We start from the raw sequence: 17,720 nt of genomic DNA, 5'->3' as shown, positions 1-17,720 counted from the left end.
CGGTTTGGGTACCCGTCCGTCATAAAACATTGTCATTATCCATGACGAACCGAATTATAATCGTCAGTTGGTCAATCAAATTGTCCGATAAATTCGTCCGTCAAAAGTCGGCCAGTCGGTTTGTTGGTCTGTCCCCCCCCAAAAAAAAAAACGTCAGCAAAACGGGCGTCTGCCAGTGATTACTGAAAATTCACTGCCATCAGTGCTTAGTCCATTTTTAAAAAGTGTCCCGTCAATCGTCAGTAAAACGACAGTCTGACAGAATGCCTACCTCGGCTCATGAATATTGTCCATTAGCGTGCCAAAATGAATGGGATTTTTTTTGCACAATCCTTCACAAAATCTTTGGACCATTTTTAGTGTGCAGAGGCGTTCGTACAAGCACCATATACAACTCTGAGCAATAAGAGTAAAACTAGTTTTATCCTTGACACTGGTGCGCTAACATGACGAGTGATCCAGGTCAGTCCACCAACATCAGCAATGATTGAAGTAAATGGCACGGGGTCACCATGGCAATGACAGAAATACTATTCTCCCATCACAAGACAGCATAGCATCACAATGGTAATTGTGACTTAATGGCTTTATTCTATTGGATATTGTACTGGTCACACCAAAACACATATTTCTCCGCTCATATTCCTGTCTAGACTACTGCTGTGTGTGTGTGTGTGCGTGCGTGCGTGCCAAGGCGTGTGCGTGTGCATTCTAGATGCTCGGGAGAATACAGAGATTCCTGGCATTCCTTCAGCTTGTGTCTCGCAGGTAGCCAAGCCTCTAGGAGCCATCAAGCTAGCCAGTCAGTCAGCTGGGCTTATCTATTGCAAAAGACATCCATCTGGACCCAGTTACCTACCTGATGGGCTGTGTCTTGGAGTGTTTCTGTGCTACGTGTGCGCATCAAAGAGAACGTTTTGCCCAAGTGTCTCTGGGATAGTAATGTGTTTATGGAGCCACATACATGCACATCCACAGACACACGCGCACACATGTTCACTCTCAAAAATGGGCTGAAGTGAAGATGAGGGTTTCCACATCTTGTTAAAATTCTCCACACACGCATCCACACAATGAGTGCTTCTCCTCCTCCCTTTTTAGGCTCACCATAATTGCCTGAAAACCATTAAATATGGGGGAGGAACTGAGCAAGTACACTGCAAAAATGGGAAAAGGGAAAAGATCCAGATGCTCTGTTGGTAATAAACTGGTTGAAAACCAAAGGACAGCTGTTCTGCCTGTACAGTTACATTTTCTTTGGAAATAGAATACATTTATCAAAGACATGATTGGGGGTGGGGTATTGTTAAACCAAGGCCAGTACTTCTCTGGGCAAGGTGTGGACCATTGGCCTCCAGCTGGCGCCTGAAGCAGAGGAGTAGGTTGCATGTACACAGTACATATTTTGTAGAGTACATTTGACTCCAATCGAGGAAAATTTTACTCTGAAAAAGTTTATATTTGGTCCCAGTCCAAACAGAGTAAAATTTACACTTGGAAGAGAGTCAAAAATTAAGAGTAAATTTTACTCAAAGTAGTGGATTAATAGTTCTCCATATGATTAAAATCTGCTTTTAGTAGATGAGAACATAAGTTACTCACACACATTTTATACCGATGAGAGTAGGGCGCGGGCCTCATGTATTCTGAGTCAATAGATTTTGATCCATTCCGAAGATTTATCCATACTCTGCGGGCCGGGGGAGGCAGTTGTACTCCAAAATGTTTAAATATAATTCTATTAGAGGCAAAAAAAAAATCTGTTAAAATTACTCTACCAATTTTACTTTGTAGGCAAGGGTGGGAAAGAGCCTGCTTTTTCATAGTCATGCCTATTCACTTTTGGAAAGTTCTTGGGCATCAGAATACTGATTTACTGACTGTATGAAAGATTGAACAACTCTTGTGGTTTGAAAAAAAAAAATACCCACAGGCAGTTTGTTTGGTTGGCAGCGGTAGCCTTTTGGAGGAGACATGGAGGAGCCTCTTCATGTGAGGGAAGCTTTCTTGAGGAGAAGGGTGGGTAACACTGATGTCATGATGAAGGCAGAATGCCATGTGTTTGTCACAGTTTTTCTGGTTGAGAGCTTTCCTCATTTTGGTTTATATCATCAATCGCTGTTGGCAGACCTCCTCTTTAAAGAAAACTCACAGGATGAAAATTTAAAGGGGAAATAAACAAGAATAAACAATTTTTACAACACTAGGGAAGATTGAGCAAAATGAATAGGTCGTAGGAAGTTAGTAGTCAAATTGAAACAAACACAACCACCTTTTCCCGGTTTTAGCTTCAAGAATAGACATCTACTTAAACAGCAACTGAAAACTGTTTTGATTAAAGAAGAGCGGGCTTTCCATTTGGTCGATACTCGTCTAACCCACGCGAACAATACGAGGTAGTTTCAACTTGAAACTTGATTCTAGATGTCTCTTTTTTTCCACAAGTGAAAATTGTACAGTGGTGACTTATGCAGCATAGCATGTGTGGAGTCTTAACAGATACAGGATATGACAACACTGAATTATTACTGTGGACCATCTGATTTATCTCTCAGGAGGACTATGCAAGAAAAAAAGACGTTGACTCATAGTAAAGAGTTAGATAACCTCAGCTCAACGTGGGCCATCCTCAGATAAGCGTCCATGACTATGGTTCCAGATGTGTTAGGCAACGAGAGTGCAGGGTGTCCTGGGCACCACAGCAGTTGGCCACTTCATCCGGTGAGAGGTTGGAGGGTCATCTTGTTTGAAGTGCCGCACCTCCGGACGGAGGGCATGGGAAACAGCGGCGCGCACCTTTCATGTCTTAGCCTCATCCTCCGACCTGGCTGCCACTTTGGGGTCAGAGGTCATTTTGGTGAGACAGGCTTGCCATGGGACAGTCTTCATCTAATCTGTCTGCGGGAATGCAAGGAGAGCTGACAAGGAGAGTGGAATTGAAGACAGTGAGGGGCGAAGATACCAAGGAAAAGGGAGACAGATAGAGAGCGTGAAGGCATACAAATGGAACGACTAATTATAGTTGAGCACTTAGCATACAGTATGCATCCATCCGGGAAGGAAGAGCACTGCTTGCTGAGTTGACTCTCCGACCATGTGCTTCTTGCCTGGCTGTAAATACCAGCGTAAAAGATGCAGACTGGAAGTGCTCTACTTAGAGTAAATATTCTCATGGACCACAAATGTATGTGTGAAGCAGAGCTGGGCACTTGACCCTTTTTTGCCCGTCCGGCCACGACCCTCCACCCTTGACCTGGGTACCCTTCTGGCCGCGACCCCCCGGCCATATTCATAAACATTGTCACCCCCCACCCCTCCGCCCCAAAAATGGGCATCCGGCCGGGCCGGAGGGTCCGACTGGTCCCAGGGACGGACTGCTCAGCTCTGGTGTGAAGACAATTACGGTCTCATGAGTGGGAATTCCCTCCGTTGTTTGTCAGTTATGCAAGAGAGGAAGTGATGGTGTGGAAGACCGTTTAGGTTGCCGTTAAAACTTTCTCTTTTCCTTCTGAGCCCCATCTGCTTCGGCAATCATGCTCCCAGGTGCGGAGAGAATGGGGCGGGAGGGGTGCTTGGAAGAAAATCTAGCTAGCTGCCTGCTAGACAGAAATGTAGAGAAACAAACACAAGACAATCAGAGAGGCAGACAGATGTCATAGAATCACTCTGACTTTGGTGAACTTTTTTGGTAGCTTCTAGTTTCTCCTTTGACAACACATAATGCTTTTCCAAGGGCGATAAGCATCCGTGGTCCAGCTGTCTTCAACGTGCCAAGTGACAGCCAGATAAAGAGGGGAGCCATGGGAATTGGAGGAAGTGGAGAAAGAAAAGCTGCGAACTTGAATGAGATGAAATTGAATGTAATAGTCCAGTTACCCTCATGGTAATACCCAATTGCATTCTCCCCTGGAGGGACATTTTTTGTTTTTTTTCCATTTTGGAAAACCTGGTGGAGTTTTCAGGATGAAAGTGTGTTTTTCTTGACCTGTGTGAGTATCCACCTCTGGATCGTGTTAATCAGGCAGTGTGTTTATGAGTGTCATCAAGGTGCTTGCCTGGGAGTGTTGCTTGTTGGATTGGATGAATGCCTGCTCTTGGCTCTTCTGCAGCTCCATTTATCGCCGTCTTGGGTCCCAAGGCCAACGAGTTAGCATCGAGGACATGCTTACGGGATCTCAAACGAGTTAGCATCGAGGACATGTTTCAGGGTTCTCAGCCTAACTGAACACCAACTGTTCTCTGTTTGCAGGCGCCCCATACTGGACCTCGGCTGCAAAGATGGAGAAGAAACTGCATGCAGTGCCAGCTGCCAACACAGTCAAGTTCCGCTGTGCTGCAGGAGGCAACCCCCAGCCCAAGCTGCGCTGGCTTAAAAACAGCAGGCCTTTCCGCCAGGAGGATCGCATGGGAGGTTATAAGGTAGGACAAACATCAATATGCCATTAATCTCTAATATTAGACTTTCCCATCTCTGTGTTATAATCATTCCAGCTATTTGTGGTCATGCTCAATAACGAGAGTTAAATTTGGATTTCTGATAATTCTGAATGTCCTTTCACCTAATTTTCATGCTCCAACGAACACAGAGGAAACGGGGTTTCTGGTGTGAAATTGGAATTGCTCATGCCTGAGCCTCTTCTCACCAGGATACTTTTCAGAATCTCCCACTGTAACTCATTAGAGAACCATGCGTGGGGTTTAAGGATGCAATACCCCCACAAACAGTAACAAAACGTGGGTAGTGTCATGTGTGAACTGAGAAGAGACTGAGGTAACTCAATCAGGGAAAACAGGTCTTGCTCGCTTTGGTGTGTGTGTGATTGTCGCACATGATTTTATGTGATTCACTAAATGGTCAATGAATAACTGCAGGAGGTTTCTGTTGCGGTTGTGTATGACACAACTCAGCGTGATGTTATGGTTACAATGAAACTTAGTTACAACATAAATAAGGTTCCTTTTTCGGGAATCAGAAAACAATTGTCTCGTAAACATGACCAATTTCTTGACTAACAATAATATGGTCCCAACAATTGGACTTGTCACTCAGCTTCGATCATCCTAGATATGTCTGCTATATTTTACTTTGTCAAAAGAAGAACAATCGCACATAGAAAGTAAAGCAGATGATTGGAACTTACCGGAAATTTGCGGAGATGCTAACCGAAAAAGCTAAAGGCTGATTGTTGCCCCGCCAGGAGAGTTTAAGGTGGAGATTGTGTTAATGTAGCTGCTAATATTGCGTCCATTAGCAGGTTTATTACAATGCAGACAAAAAGCAGCCTGGTGAAAATGATACATTCACCCTGTTAGACAAACTTCAGGCAGCTCATTTCCTTTTTTTTGTCCAGAAATGTTAGACAAAAGCTGTACCTGTGCCCAGCCCTGTAGCATAAGCTCTCCTTTGTGTGAAATGTGGGCTTGTCTCGCTCCAGTCACTCTGAATGTCGGCAGAAATCGTTTTTATTGTTGGTTGGTCATGTGGGACCCACACACCGATGCAACTCATTTAGCGCATTGAAATAATAAAAATAAGTTCAGAAGGTTCTTGTTTTTTGATCCCGACATTGGTTTCAAGGTTTGAAATACATCATCACCTACTAGTTTGCGCAGTGCTATTAAAATATGTCGGCACAAAAAAGGTATGTTCAGTTAGCACCGTACTACTTACTGTATTTTTAATTTCCTTGTATTATGGGTATGACCTAAAACATTCTCATACATATATTTCCTCTAATAATTGGTTGGCTTTACTAGTGCATTAGCGTAGGTTAGTGATAGACTACCCTGTGACTTGACTTACATCACCGTCGCAGGAAGGACTTGGAAACCAACGATGCCCTGTAAACTGTATGAAACTTCTTAACATAACGTCGGATATTTATTACTCAACTTCTTTGTAACTGGTTGATTAAATTAGATAGTACAGGGAACATTAAGCAACTCTGCTCGGTTTGCCATTTTACCTCCCTTAACATTGTTTCCCTGCACACTGTTTCTTTTCCTTCTCTTTCTCTCTATTACCTGTAGATATCTGTGAGTTTTTTTCTCCTTATGAATTTACTCATCTTATAACAACACTGACTTGCTTCCGCAGGTACGAAGTCAGCACTGGACCCTTATTATGGAAAGTGTGGTTCCATCGGACAAAGGCAACTACACTTGCTTGGTGACGAATGAGTTTGGATCCATCAGCCACACCTACACCCTGGATGTTGTTGGTTAGTAGTGACACAACGTACAAATCTTAAATGCTAATTTAGGACGAGTGGAGAGGTGGGGGTAGGAGGTGGGGGTGGGGGGGGGCAAGGCACACTTCTGAAGGTATATCTGCTTGTGTGTGAAGTTTCATCAGCTGGGTGATGGATTCCAAACTGGTAAGAGTTAAATTTCACCATTGTGGTATTTTCAGTTGGTTTAGTCAGTTAGAAGAATCAACAACTTTTGCCATATTATATCCTAGTGATTGAATTACACAGTAAATGAGCAGTTACTCCAAAAGAGAATTTGAATACGTTTCCAGTGAAGGTAAAAAGATGAAGTACGCCTCTGGTGTTTCATGGACTCATTATTAGATGATTATTTTGTGTCACTAAGTCAAGAGTACACGTGGTGCTTTGGTCAGCACTACTACACTCATCAAAGTTGGTCAACCCTTTTTAATGACCTTTGGAGCACACAAAGCAAAGTGTTTTTTCTGCTGAGTTAGCAAAATCAATAGTCAGCAGCACAAGAGTAGGATAACGACTGAGGATCAATGTGAGCATGTATGTTAAGGGTGCAGACTCACTCTCATTAGGACTTGCTTGAATCGCTTACAAGTAATCTCATGGACTCACTTATCTGACGGAAAAGGTCAATAATCCACAACCTGGATGATGTTCAACTGCAGATGTTTGATCCACAAAAAAAATGTTTAAGGGTCCACTGGTCACCGCATGAGAGTGGGAGACAAAATCGACTCCACTCACCATTGTCCTCAAAAGACCTGTGCACTTCTGCTTCAATTCACGTTTCTTTCTGTGTTTTATCAAATAGAGATTAAATGCCTGAGGGTTTTTGCACAATGAGTGTATAGCCAAATGCACCTAGAGTAAATACACACGCACACATAATACACTAACTCAGGCCCCTTGCTCCGGCCGATTCTGCAGTAAGCCAAAGCTCTGCTTTCGACTGCATATTTCTGCTTTTTGTTCTGCTTTACAGCCGAGCAGTAAAGCCTCTAAATGTCTGGCTCCACAGACACTGCCCCCTGCAACCTCTTGTTTCATTTTACTCCTTTATAATGTGGTGCACAAAGGAAGAGCAGAAAAGCAGGGGAAATGCACAGAAAAGATTGCTCTTATCAGTGTTAAAACGAGGCAAAACTAGTGACTTCTGGCTCAAACTGGCCCTCTGAAGCAAGGGCAGCGGTTGGATAACCGTGAGTGGACACACATGATGAGAGGACACACGATGGGAGTCAAAAGAGAAGCCGGCACCCAGTGGCCCTCGGTTGGTTTGAAAGTTTCTTCCGGTTGTTCTTTGAGGCCCTATTCTGGCAGGCAACCAGGTCAGAGCGGGTTTATGTAGAGTATCCTGCATTGTCTGCTTTTGCCTCCATTAAATCACAGTGTTGTTAATATAACCAATCTGATTTTTAAAAATTCAAAATCAAGTTAGCCTGACCAATAGCTGATATGAAAAGTCCTCTTTTAATTCATATACGGAATACATTCATTTCAAAGTATTTCATTTCATCATCATGCTTGAAAGCGTACGTTTCTCTATTGATTTGGTTTTATGTCTGAGTTGACGTCTTCCCCCTCCTTCAGTATTGCTCTCTTGTGTGAAGGATGGGATGTCTTGCCAATGACTCCTGTCATGATTGTTCCGGTAGAGCGTATTTCCTCGGGACATTAAATGGTGACAAATTATTCTTTTTTGCCAGTTATTTTTTATTGTCACTTGCAGTTTTACATTTACATTGGGAAAGGTTTGACTGTAACATAGTTTCCCTCACTGTGTCTGTAAAAGCTTTAGAGGCTAAACATGCTTTTGCGAGATAGAGAGTAAAAAATGGACACTAGCACAATGACAATGCAGAAAGGAGGATAGGGGGATAGGGATAGGAAGGAGGAGTGGTAATCGTCTTATTTGACACATTGCAGAAAGATGTACAGAAACACAAACATACATTCAAGGACGCAAGCAGATCTCTCATCCCATTCCTTCATTTTGTAACTGAGTGTCGAGGCTTTCAGCTGCAACTTGTATGGCGCACTGCACTTACCTTCAGGCATTGTTTGAAAAAGCAATACAGTGCCTCAGGCAGAGTGATGTCATTCCATGTGAATGTGTGTGTGTGTGATGGCAGCGAGTAGTTGCTGTCAGTGTGGGGGTTGGTGGGCTCCTCAGCACGCTTGTGGCGACCCGGTGCAGTTTGAAAGGCCGCATTGTTCAACAGGTCTCGCTCTGTTTGGATTTGCAGTCCAAATGTTTGCCAGCAGAAGAATGCAGATAGCAGGACATGTGGGGGAGCCGCAAAGGTGTTTCACTTTCCAAGCATGACCCTCCGACTGCTTAAATATGTACCTTTATGGATGTCCTCCTCCAGCAAAAATTCCTTTAAGGATATATGGCCATGTCTTTATAATCATTTGAGGCTTTCAAATTATTCTCCGATAAGAAGTGAGCAGACATGTTTCTGTCTGTCCAAGTTTACCAGGAAATCTTTGTACACAGAACTCAGGAAGTCCTGGAGATACTGTAATCGTTAAAATGAAATGGATGATCTAAAGATGTTTACCATCTGGTTTCAAGACATTTTACTTTGTGATAGCCATTCCCACCAAGTTGAACACTTCTAGTGGCTTGTGTTTCCACTACAGGCTATGTAGGCGGGACGTCAGTATCTGTGTCAGCTATGTAAGTAGTGTGACACCATACCAATTCATGACAGTGTAACCTACTAATTATTCAACAAAGAGGAGGAATGGAACAGCAACATATAAGGACAGCAATGGAGTACTTCTCATATTTGTGTACCGTAAAGCCACTTTTTCACCGGGCAGTAGAGTTCAACAATGTTTACAACATATGCGTATGTCTGTTTAAGCTAAAAAGAACTTTCCCTCTGTCCAGAGCGGTCTCCTCACCGGCCCATTCTTCAAGCTGGCCTGCCCGCCAACACGTCCGTCTATGTGGGAGAAGACGCCCGCTTTGTCTGCAAAGTGTACAGCGACGCCCAACCTCATATTCAGTGGTTGAAGCACACCACTCAGAACGGCAGTCGCTACGGTCCCGATGGGCACCCTTATGTCAAAGTGCTAAAGGTACGCCAGCACTTGTATTCTCCTGATTGGATTCAAATGATTCTCCCTTTCTTAACATGGTTTCCCCAATGTCCACCACAACCTGATGCAGATGTTCTGTCCTCACCTATATATTTATATTAACAGGTCTTACAGTATCTATTGTGGCTCCTGGTGTCCCCTTCCTCTCCTACTTATCCATTTCAGAGACGTCATTGTCATGTTTGCACATCTGTATGATTCTGATGATGACCTTGTCCTGTCATAATGTGTGGATTTCAGCGTTCAGGCATTAACAGCTCCAACGCGGAGGTGCTCAACCTCACCAACGTGACGCCGGATGATGCCGGAGAGTATATCTGTAAAGTCTCCAATTATATAGGGGAAGCCAGCCAGTCTGGCTGGCTGACTGTCATCCCAGGTAACCCAAAGACCTGACCGGCCTTCCCTCCTCTCCTGGTGTGGTTTCCTGGGCTTCAACCCTGACCTGCTGTTTTGTGGCAGTCCTATTGGTGGTCTCTTGGTGATCCTGGGTCCTCACGACCGTCCCTCCCCTAATGCTACACTTTTGTGTTGCAGCCGCTGAGACTTTCTCAGCCTCGGAAGCATTGAGCGGAGCTGCCTACCTAAACACTAAAATTGTCACAGCACACAGCACACACATTTGTTTCTTATCTCTTGTCTTGTCTGCTGTGTCAATATATAGTGTATGTAGCAGTTCTCTCCATGCTCTCTGTGTTTGTGTGTGCATGTGCCCGGTCTAATGTAGTCATTAGACTGGCCTCTAGTTATAGTCTCTTGGTATGGCTGTGGGATGTTTTATCTGGTTATTTATTTGCCTTTAAGTTCACATGTTTTGGTGGCGTATTGGGCGCTTTATTGCTCTTTTGTTGATCCCACACCCCCCACCTCGTTTCATCAACCCAACATCTATGCTGTAGGTGGGAATTCATCGTTGGACACCATCCTCTTATTTCTTTCTTGGTGTTTTGGGTCTCATTTTTTTTTCTCCTCTCTCTGTCCTCCCCCCATCTTTACTTTGTAACCCCGCTTTAACCCCACCCCCCAACTCCGGCTCTTATCATCTACCCTCTCCTTCTTCTTTTCCACCTCCTCCTTCTTCCTCTCTCCAGACCGCGGGTGTAAACACCACAGATAAGGAGATAGAAGTTCTCTACTTGCCCAATGTAACATTTGAACATGCTGGGGAGTATACGTGCTTGGCGGGTAATTCTATTGGGATCTCCTATCACACTGCTTGGTTGACGGTGCTTCCAGGTAAATACACTGATTAACTGTCCTTTCCTTCCATTTCTTCCAACAGCATGGTCCATTATATTTGGATTGTGTGGTGTCATTGGTTTCGAGAAGGCAAGTCTTCCCTCTGGAGGAGCAGACACATAGCTCAAATATTCAGTTACTCAGATGAACTTGCATGGTCGTAACCCAAGATAGCGTCATGCAAGAGCAGCAAGGGGCATATATTCTTTAATATGAGCTGGACTGGAACGCTGTTGAAAGCTCAAAGCAGATAAGAGGGTCGTTTGCAGACAAATTATTATAACTCGGGGACGGAAGTGGAGCTCCCAGAGCAGCTTGAGTGTCTCCAGACTCCAAAGGGAAGGGAGGATTTGTCTCCCACCTTCTTTGTCACATCTCTCCTGCTCCTTCAGATAAGCATGTCAGTGCCATATTTTGGTCTTGTGCAATTCAGCACACGTCTCAATTTATTTCATTTTGACTCTTTTCCTGGCTCTGATAATGGTTGTCTTTTTGAGTCTTTATTTTCTTCTTGAAATAAAGGGCGAAAGTCAAAGCTCAGTTTATGCATGAAATCTGGCTTTACTTTCTACATTATCAGAGCCCAAACTCAGTTTCCAAAACAAAAACTCATGAATGTGAGTGCTGGGTTGGTTGTGTTCGTTCGTTGATAAATTTTGTCATGCTACTTCTGTTCATTGCTACGCGTTACAGGCCAGTAATTATGCATACCAGAATATTGAATAATAAGAGAGAGAAAAAAAAAATATATATATAGTATCATTTTCCACAAATGTTAAATGGGTAGCATATTTTTTGTTGTTAGCAAACATTACACATTTTGAACTGTAGGTGAGCCATAATAAATGAGTATTAGCGCCTCAGTGAAAAAAAAATAATTAAAACAAGTAAAACATAAACCAAGTAGTCCAAAAAATCAATAAAACTGTCATTTTATGAAAATAATGATGACCATAAGTACATAATGAATGATGAAATCTGCTTAATATCAGTTATAAATTTACACATGTACCGGTATATAATTTGAATAAACAATGAAATAATTAAAAACGCAATGTTTTGCCACCCCGCCTCCACCATCAGCAGCGTGACGTCTTTTCTCGTGAAAGAACTGCAAGTACTACATTAATGTTATTTCTCTTTTCATTATGGCCTCAATAAGAGAATATCTCTCAACTGTATCCACCAACAGCCTCCTCCTTTGGGTATGTTGTATGTTTTTACACCCATGTGGATGGCGGGCAGGCCTCTTAATTGGCTTCATATTACAAAAGAGCATGTTTATGTTTTTGAGGGTTCATTCGTTCTGGAGCAGTTCATCTTTGAAGCACAAACCACAAAATCCACGAATTCATGTCTTGCACTCTTTTGTGTGTGAAATCAAGTGAGGCATGTGTTGTCTTTTTCTTGGTGTGCTCACGTGGTACACTTGGCATGCAAGTACCTGGAGAAGAGAGAGAGTTTTGGTTAAGGTTGATGGCGATTACATTTGTGCTAGAGCATCTGTGTCTGTGTTACTCTATATGTGTTGATTTGAATGATGAACGTCCTTGTAAGAGTGTGCCAGGGTGATCAGTGCGTGACCTTTAATCAAATCTCTGTCTCACTGTCCCTCCTTTTGCATCAGCTGCAGAGAAAAACGTGGAGCCCCTTTCTCCCGATTATGTGGAGATCGCAATTTACTGCGCAGGCGTCTTCCTCATTGCCTGCATGGTGGGCATCGTGGTGGTGTGCCGCATGAGGAACACGGCCAAAAAGCCGGACTTCAGCAGCCAACCTGCAGTTCACAAACTGAGCAAACAGATCCCTCTGCGCCGCCAGGTAACAGAAAGTAGATAAAGAGTTCTATGGCATCTAACACCTCTAGAGGAGCACAAAAGACACGCAAACACAAGACAAAAATAGTCTTTGTTTACTTTAACAAGTTTAAAAAATGATGCATGGTTGGTAAAGTTTAAATACATATTAGAAAGACACATTTAAAAATCTGTACTTTGAACCGTGCATCTCCAAGCTACTTTCTAAGGCAAGCCAGCTCTACTACAGTTTGTGAATTTGTTTGAGTCATGCTTTTCCTTCAAGTGAAATGAAAAGGTACAAAAAAATGTTGGATGCCCCCTGCAGAGAGACCTGAATCCTGTGTCGAGGTAAGCTGAGTGTCAAGGGGAAAAAAAGGGAAAACAAGAAGCACGGAAGGCTGCTTATCACACATTCTTGGTGTTCACTTCTTCACTGTAATCAGTAGAGATTCATATCTCTGAAGATAATACAGGTAGTTCTGAAATCAAGCACATTAATATGATGCATGTGAAAACATTGCTGATAATATCGATACAGGTACAGTACCGACGCAATACGGACGTGCATAAAGCGACTCCTCTAGTGATGCCCAAGAGCTTTGTCTGTCTTTTGAACCCAGATAGTGGTGATCAGCCAATCTTTTTGTAACTGTAGGTGTCGGCTGACTCCAGTGCTTCCATGAACTCCAACACGCCACTCGTACGCATCACCACGCGGCGGAGTTCTGCGCACGATGACCCGATCCCTGAGTACGACCTTCCCGAGGATCCGCGGTGGGAGTTTGCCAGAGACAGGTCAGCAGATTCAATCCTTGTCTTACTTGTCTGAATACGAGTCAGATTTCTTCCCCGTTAATGTTCAATGTCTCTGCTTGACTTAATCATGTTGGGTTTTGTGAGGTGACATTAACTAACCACAATTTACATACAGTATGCATTGTTATTCCAGCAAATAAATTGTCACTGCAGGTAATTTAAGATCCACATTGCAGCACCTGTGTCACCATTTTCTACAGCTAATTGTAGACCACAATAGAGTTTTATTATCACTGTTATAACAGTACTCTATATCATTGTGTGCTGGGTTAATATTGCTAATGGTAATAGCCCTTATAATGTAAACTCAATAAATTAACAACAGGCCTGTAAAGTGAAACAAATCAAACAAGAAGGTGCAGTTCATTCTGTACCATCATTCGGATGTACACTGAATGTTTTATTATAATAGACGAGCAAAAAAGAGACTTTTTCTTGAGGTTGAATCCATTTCTGTTTGGGCCTTTATGCTGCTAGTGTCACACAATGCCTGAGGGATCATGTTGGAATTGCAGAATGCTGAGGAATGCAAACATTTGCGGCTTGTGCGGAGGCAAAAAATAACATCAATTATGTGTGGCTGTATGGACAGAATGGTGGCCATTGAGTGTGGCGAACATGTGTAGACAGATAGGGGATTGTGTTACTGTGGCAGGCTGCTGGCCTCAGGTCCCGACCTTCCTCGGCCTGCAATTTGAGTTTACATAGCCAAGATGCTGAAACCATGGGTGGGACCAACACTTGTCAATCAAAAGATGAAGACAAACAAAAACAAACAGTCAAGCAACCAAAACTATAAAAGGCTGACCGTGTCAAAGGAAAATCTTGATCTACCTCCCCCAATTTTTTCACCACCCACACGATTCCAACTAAAAGCTTACGTGTATGAACTAGGGGTGGGCCTTCTGGAAAAAATATCATATCATGATTTTTAAAAAAATAAAATCACGATCACGATTTTATCACAATTCTTTTTTTACATCGTTTTTTAAGACTAAGGTGCACATTTCTGACCATTTTCCTCATGTTAAACATAAAACATATTTAGAATGTGTATAAAACTCTAAAAGAAAAAAATGAGTTTTAAGTCAGCTAAGCTGTCTGAACAGGTTTTAATTTGAATAGTGATCATTTTTATCAAAATGTGCAGTGAATGTAAACATAACAGGTAGTATAATGTAAACTTTGAAGAGTCTTTTAAAGCCCTCGTTTTCCACTGTTCTAATGGGAATCATGTCTTCAGCAAGATAATAAGTCACTGCCTTAGTTACTTCTTTACACTGCTTGCTTGTTTTTTCATACGGAGTGCGCTTGTTAAATGACCGTTACCGTGGGTTGCGTTAGCTTGGAGCTAGCGGCTGCCTCCGGCTACCAATGGTCTGATCACCGTTTGTTTTGGCTGTCGGCGCTGACGTCCGAACCGAGTCTCTGCAAACTTTGCAAATAACTGGTTTGCGCTTGGGGCGGCACGGTGGACGACTGGTTAGCACGTCCGCCTCACAGTTCAGAGGTCGTGGGTCCGATCCCGGCCCCGGCCTCCCTGTGTGGAGTTTGCATGTTCTCCCCGTGCCTGCGTGGGTTTTCTCCGGGTACTCCGGTTTCCTCCTACATTCCAAAAACATGCATGGTAAGTTGATTGGACTCTCTAAATTGCCCCTAGGTGTGATTGTGAGTGCGGTTGTTTGTGTGTCTCTGTGTGCCCTGCGATTGGCTGGCAACCTATTCAGGGTGTCCCCCGCCTGCTGCCTGAAGACAGCTGGGATAGGCTCCAGCACGCCCCGCGACCCTTGTGAGGATAAGCGTTAACGATAATGGATGGATGGATGGATGGTTTGTGCTTTCTTCTCCAAGGAAAAGCCAAACCAAATCGACACTGTGGATGTGGAGTTTCTTTTCGGGACCGACTCTGCTTCGTGGGGACTTTCCGCTATAGCTTCCCGCTATACAAACAAAACGGGAGGCGGGGAGTGTCACGTACGGTGCACTGTGCGTGCTGTGATAGGTTGATCGAGTATACGCGTCAGCGGCTTTGCGCCGCTATAGAGCTAGACTGTTTAGAATGTGCCATGTAGACGATCAAACGATCTTTCGGCTTTATGAGATCGTGAACACGTTAAACCGCTTAACGATCTAATATCGTCATATCGCCCACCACTAGTATGAACTATACTTCACTATAAGATAGTTTACATTTACAGTATGGCATACTAAACAGAGGTAATTACATTTGCATGTGGAAATGTAGTGAGGTCCGCCGGTGTGGCAGCACCTTGGCAGCAGTCCACCCGTCACACGTTAATGTGTCTGGGCTGAGAGAGCTTGTGTAATGGCACAACTAAGCGCATATTAGCACGTGCCAAAGCATGGTAAACAGTTTAGAAGGGAGTGCCTTCACTGGGCTTTATCCGATTTTTGCAGTGTCCACCTTTCAGCAGTCAATGTGCCAATAAAGCACTCACATTCATAATCTGATTGAAGCTAGAGCTGGTGGAAAAAGTAAAAAAAAAAAAAGTTTAAATGCAAAGTCGAAGCAAGCAAACATTCCTTCCCTGTTTTACTCTCATGCACACTCAATTTTATTAATTCGGAGTGAATTGGCACATGAATAGATCGTCCCTGTTTTACTGTGCATTTCAACTGCTAATCAGAGCCCTGTCTGTGTTTTATTGCGTACGGCTGCAGGCTGACCCTGGGCAAACCACTCGGTGAAGGCTGCTTCGGCCAAGTAGTAATGGCAGAAGCTCTTGGCATTGATAAAGACAAACCCAAAGAGGCTTTGACTGTCGCTGTCAAGATGCTGAAAGGTAAGTAGGTCCTGACTTATTCCGGTTGTAACTATAAACACCAAAAATCGGACTACAGGGATGCCGAGTGTACCCTTTCACTTTATGTGGGCAACTCGAGCACGTTCATTGAGTTCATTGCAGGGCAAAGTGGAGCCTGGGGGAGTCATTATTATTTGTTATTGGTGGATGCCGAATGACACCTATGGGGTCTGACGGTTGGGCTAGGTAAGGTTGAACAGTGGTCACATAGCTGACCCCAGAGCAGCAGCTGGCCGAAGCTCATTCAGCACCCGCACAAAGACACGAGTCACACCGCTGTTATTAATGAAAGCAGCAGCACTAGTAGGGTAGGATCAGGTAAAGCGGCAGATCAACCTTGTCTATAGAAATGTGCCCTTTAGTTAAGCTTGTGATGCGGAGGAATTCAGGCAATGCCATTCAAGCCGTGCGGATCCAACCAATCTCCTATGAAAAGCGAGCTTGTGCAGCAGATAATGAATCCAGATTGAGCATCTTTAAGTCATTCTTTTCTCCTCCTCCTGGCACCGAAAAGGTGCTCCTGTAGTCTGCATGAGGATCTCCCCTCAGTGTTGTAACTTTAGTCCACATTGTCTGTCAGCTGCATTTAATCAAAGCGCACTAGAAAACAAGGTGCCGTCTGACTGGCTGACAATAAGCTCTGAGTCAAGGGTTAGAAGGAAGGCAGGACGTAGGCGTGTTTGTTTTCCCTCGGCAACTTTCGATCATTCTTCTTCTGCTTTTAGATGACGCCACCGAAAAGGACCTGTCTGACCTGGTGTCAGAGATGGAAATGATGAAGATGATCGGTAAACATAAGAACATCATCAATCTGTTGGGGGCATGCACGCAAGATGGTAAGCAAAGGGAAATGAAGTTTGTGTCCATGTCTCTAGGAGGAAGCTAAACTCTTTTTCTTGAGTGCTAATTAGGGATGGACTCATTATCAGCCGGGCCGATTATCGGCACCGATATTTGGCTTTTTGACGAATATCGGCGTCGGCCTTTTTTAAAACTGGCCGATAATAAATCAATTTAAATCCATGGAAGTCAAAACAAAGATATGTGAAAGTTTAACGTTTCTGTCATTTTGAAATTTTCATTTACTGTAGAAAACTACATGGAGCTATTGTTTAAGTTTTCATTTATCCTTTTTAAGACATGCTGACAACCCCGGGTGCTCCCTGAACTTTTTGTTAGAATTTTATAACAGAGATGTATATTGTCAAAAATTTCTTGAAATAATAATAATCAACATTATGCAAACCTGAAACATTGTTCAATAAACATGCTTATAAACGTTGCAACAAAGTTAAGAGTACATTTTTCTTTAGATTTTGATGCCAATATTTTCCTTTATACTTAAAATGAATATCGGCTCCAAATATCGGTTATCGGCCTTCTGGACTACTGATAATCGGTATCAGTATCGACCCTGAAAAAAGCATATCGGTCTATCTCTAGTGCTAATGACTGACGGTAAGTGTAAGTTAGTAAGTAAAATCCAATGTTTCCTCCAATGCAGGCCCCCTGTATGTGATCGTGGAGTACGCATCCAAAGGTAACCTGAGGGAGTACCTCCGAGCCCGCCGACCCCCTGGAATGGAGTACTCCTACGACATTGCCCGTGTCTCTGACGAACAGCTCACTTTCAAAGATCTGATCTCTTGCACTTATCAAGTGGCACGGGGCATGGAGTACCTCGCATCACAAAAGGTACCACG

At 43.4% G+C, this 17,720-nt stretch overlaps 1 protein-coding gene across 7 annotated transcripts in view; it reads left to right on the top strand.

Annotated features, from left to right (window-relative positions):
• The window catches only part of fgfr2 (fibroblast growth factor receptor 2), a 47,542-nt gene that overhangs the window by 20,899 nt on the left and 8,923 nt on the right, over positions 1-17,720 (top strand). For 4 of the 7 annotated variants that reach the window (XM_086044522.1, XM_086044527.1, XM_086044526.1 and 1 more), the window contains 9 exons: positions 4,250-4,419; positions 6,098-6,221; positions 9,127-9,317; positions 10,430-10,574; positions 12,205-12,405; positions 13,033-13,171; positions 15,875-15,996; positions 16,743-16,853; positions 17,522-17,712. In XM_086044522.1, the coding sequence (XP_085900648.1) occupies positions 4,250-4,419; positions 6,098-6,221; positions 9,127-9,317; positions 10,430-10,574; positions 12,205-12,405; positions 13,033-13,171; positions 15,875-15,996; positions 16,743-16,853; positions 17,522-17,712 (1,394 nt within the window). Of the gene's footprint in view, positions 1-4,249; positions 4,420-6,097; positions 6,222-9,126; positions 9,318-9,578; positions 9,718-10,429; positions 10,575-12,204; positions 12,406-13,031; positions 13,172-15,874; positions 15,997-16,742; positions 16,854-17,521; positions 17,713-17,720 lie in introns of all 7 variants that reach the window. The other 3 variants (XM_086044523.1, XM_086044525.1, XM_086044524.1) reach the window with 3 other exon arrangements.

Source organism: Filicampus tigris, chromosome 11, assembly GCF_054856515.1.
Source record: "Filicampus tigris isolate MCC_2025a chromosome 11, RoL_Ftig_1.0, whole genome shotgun sequence".
NCBI lineage: Eukaryota > Metazoa > Chordata > Actinopteri > Syngnathiformes > Syngnathidae > Filicampus > Filicampus tigris.
Note: the sequence above shows the minus strand (reverse complement) of the source record. Positions and strands in the feature narration are given on the sequence as shown.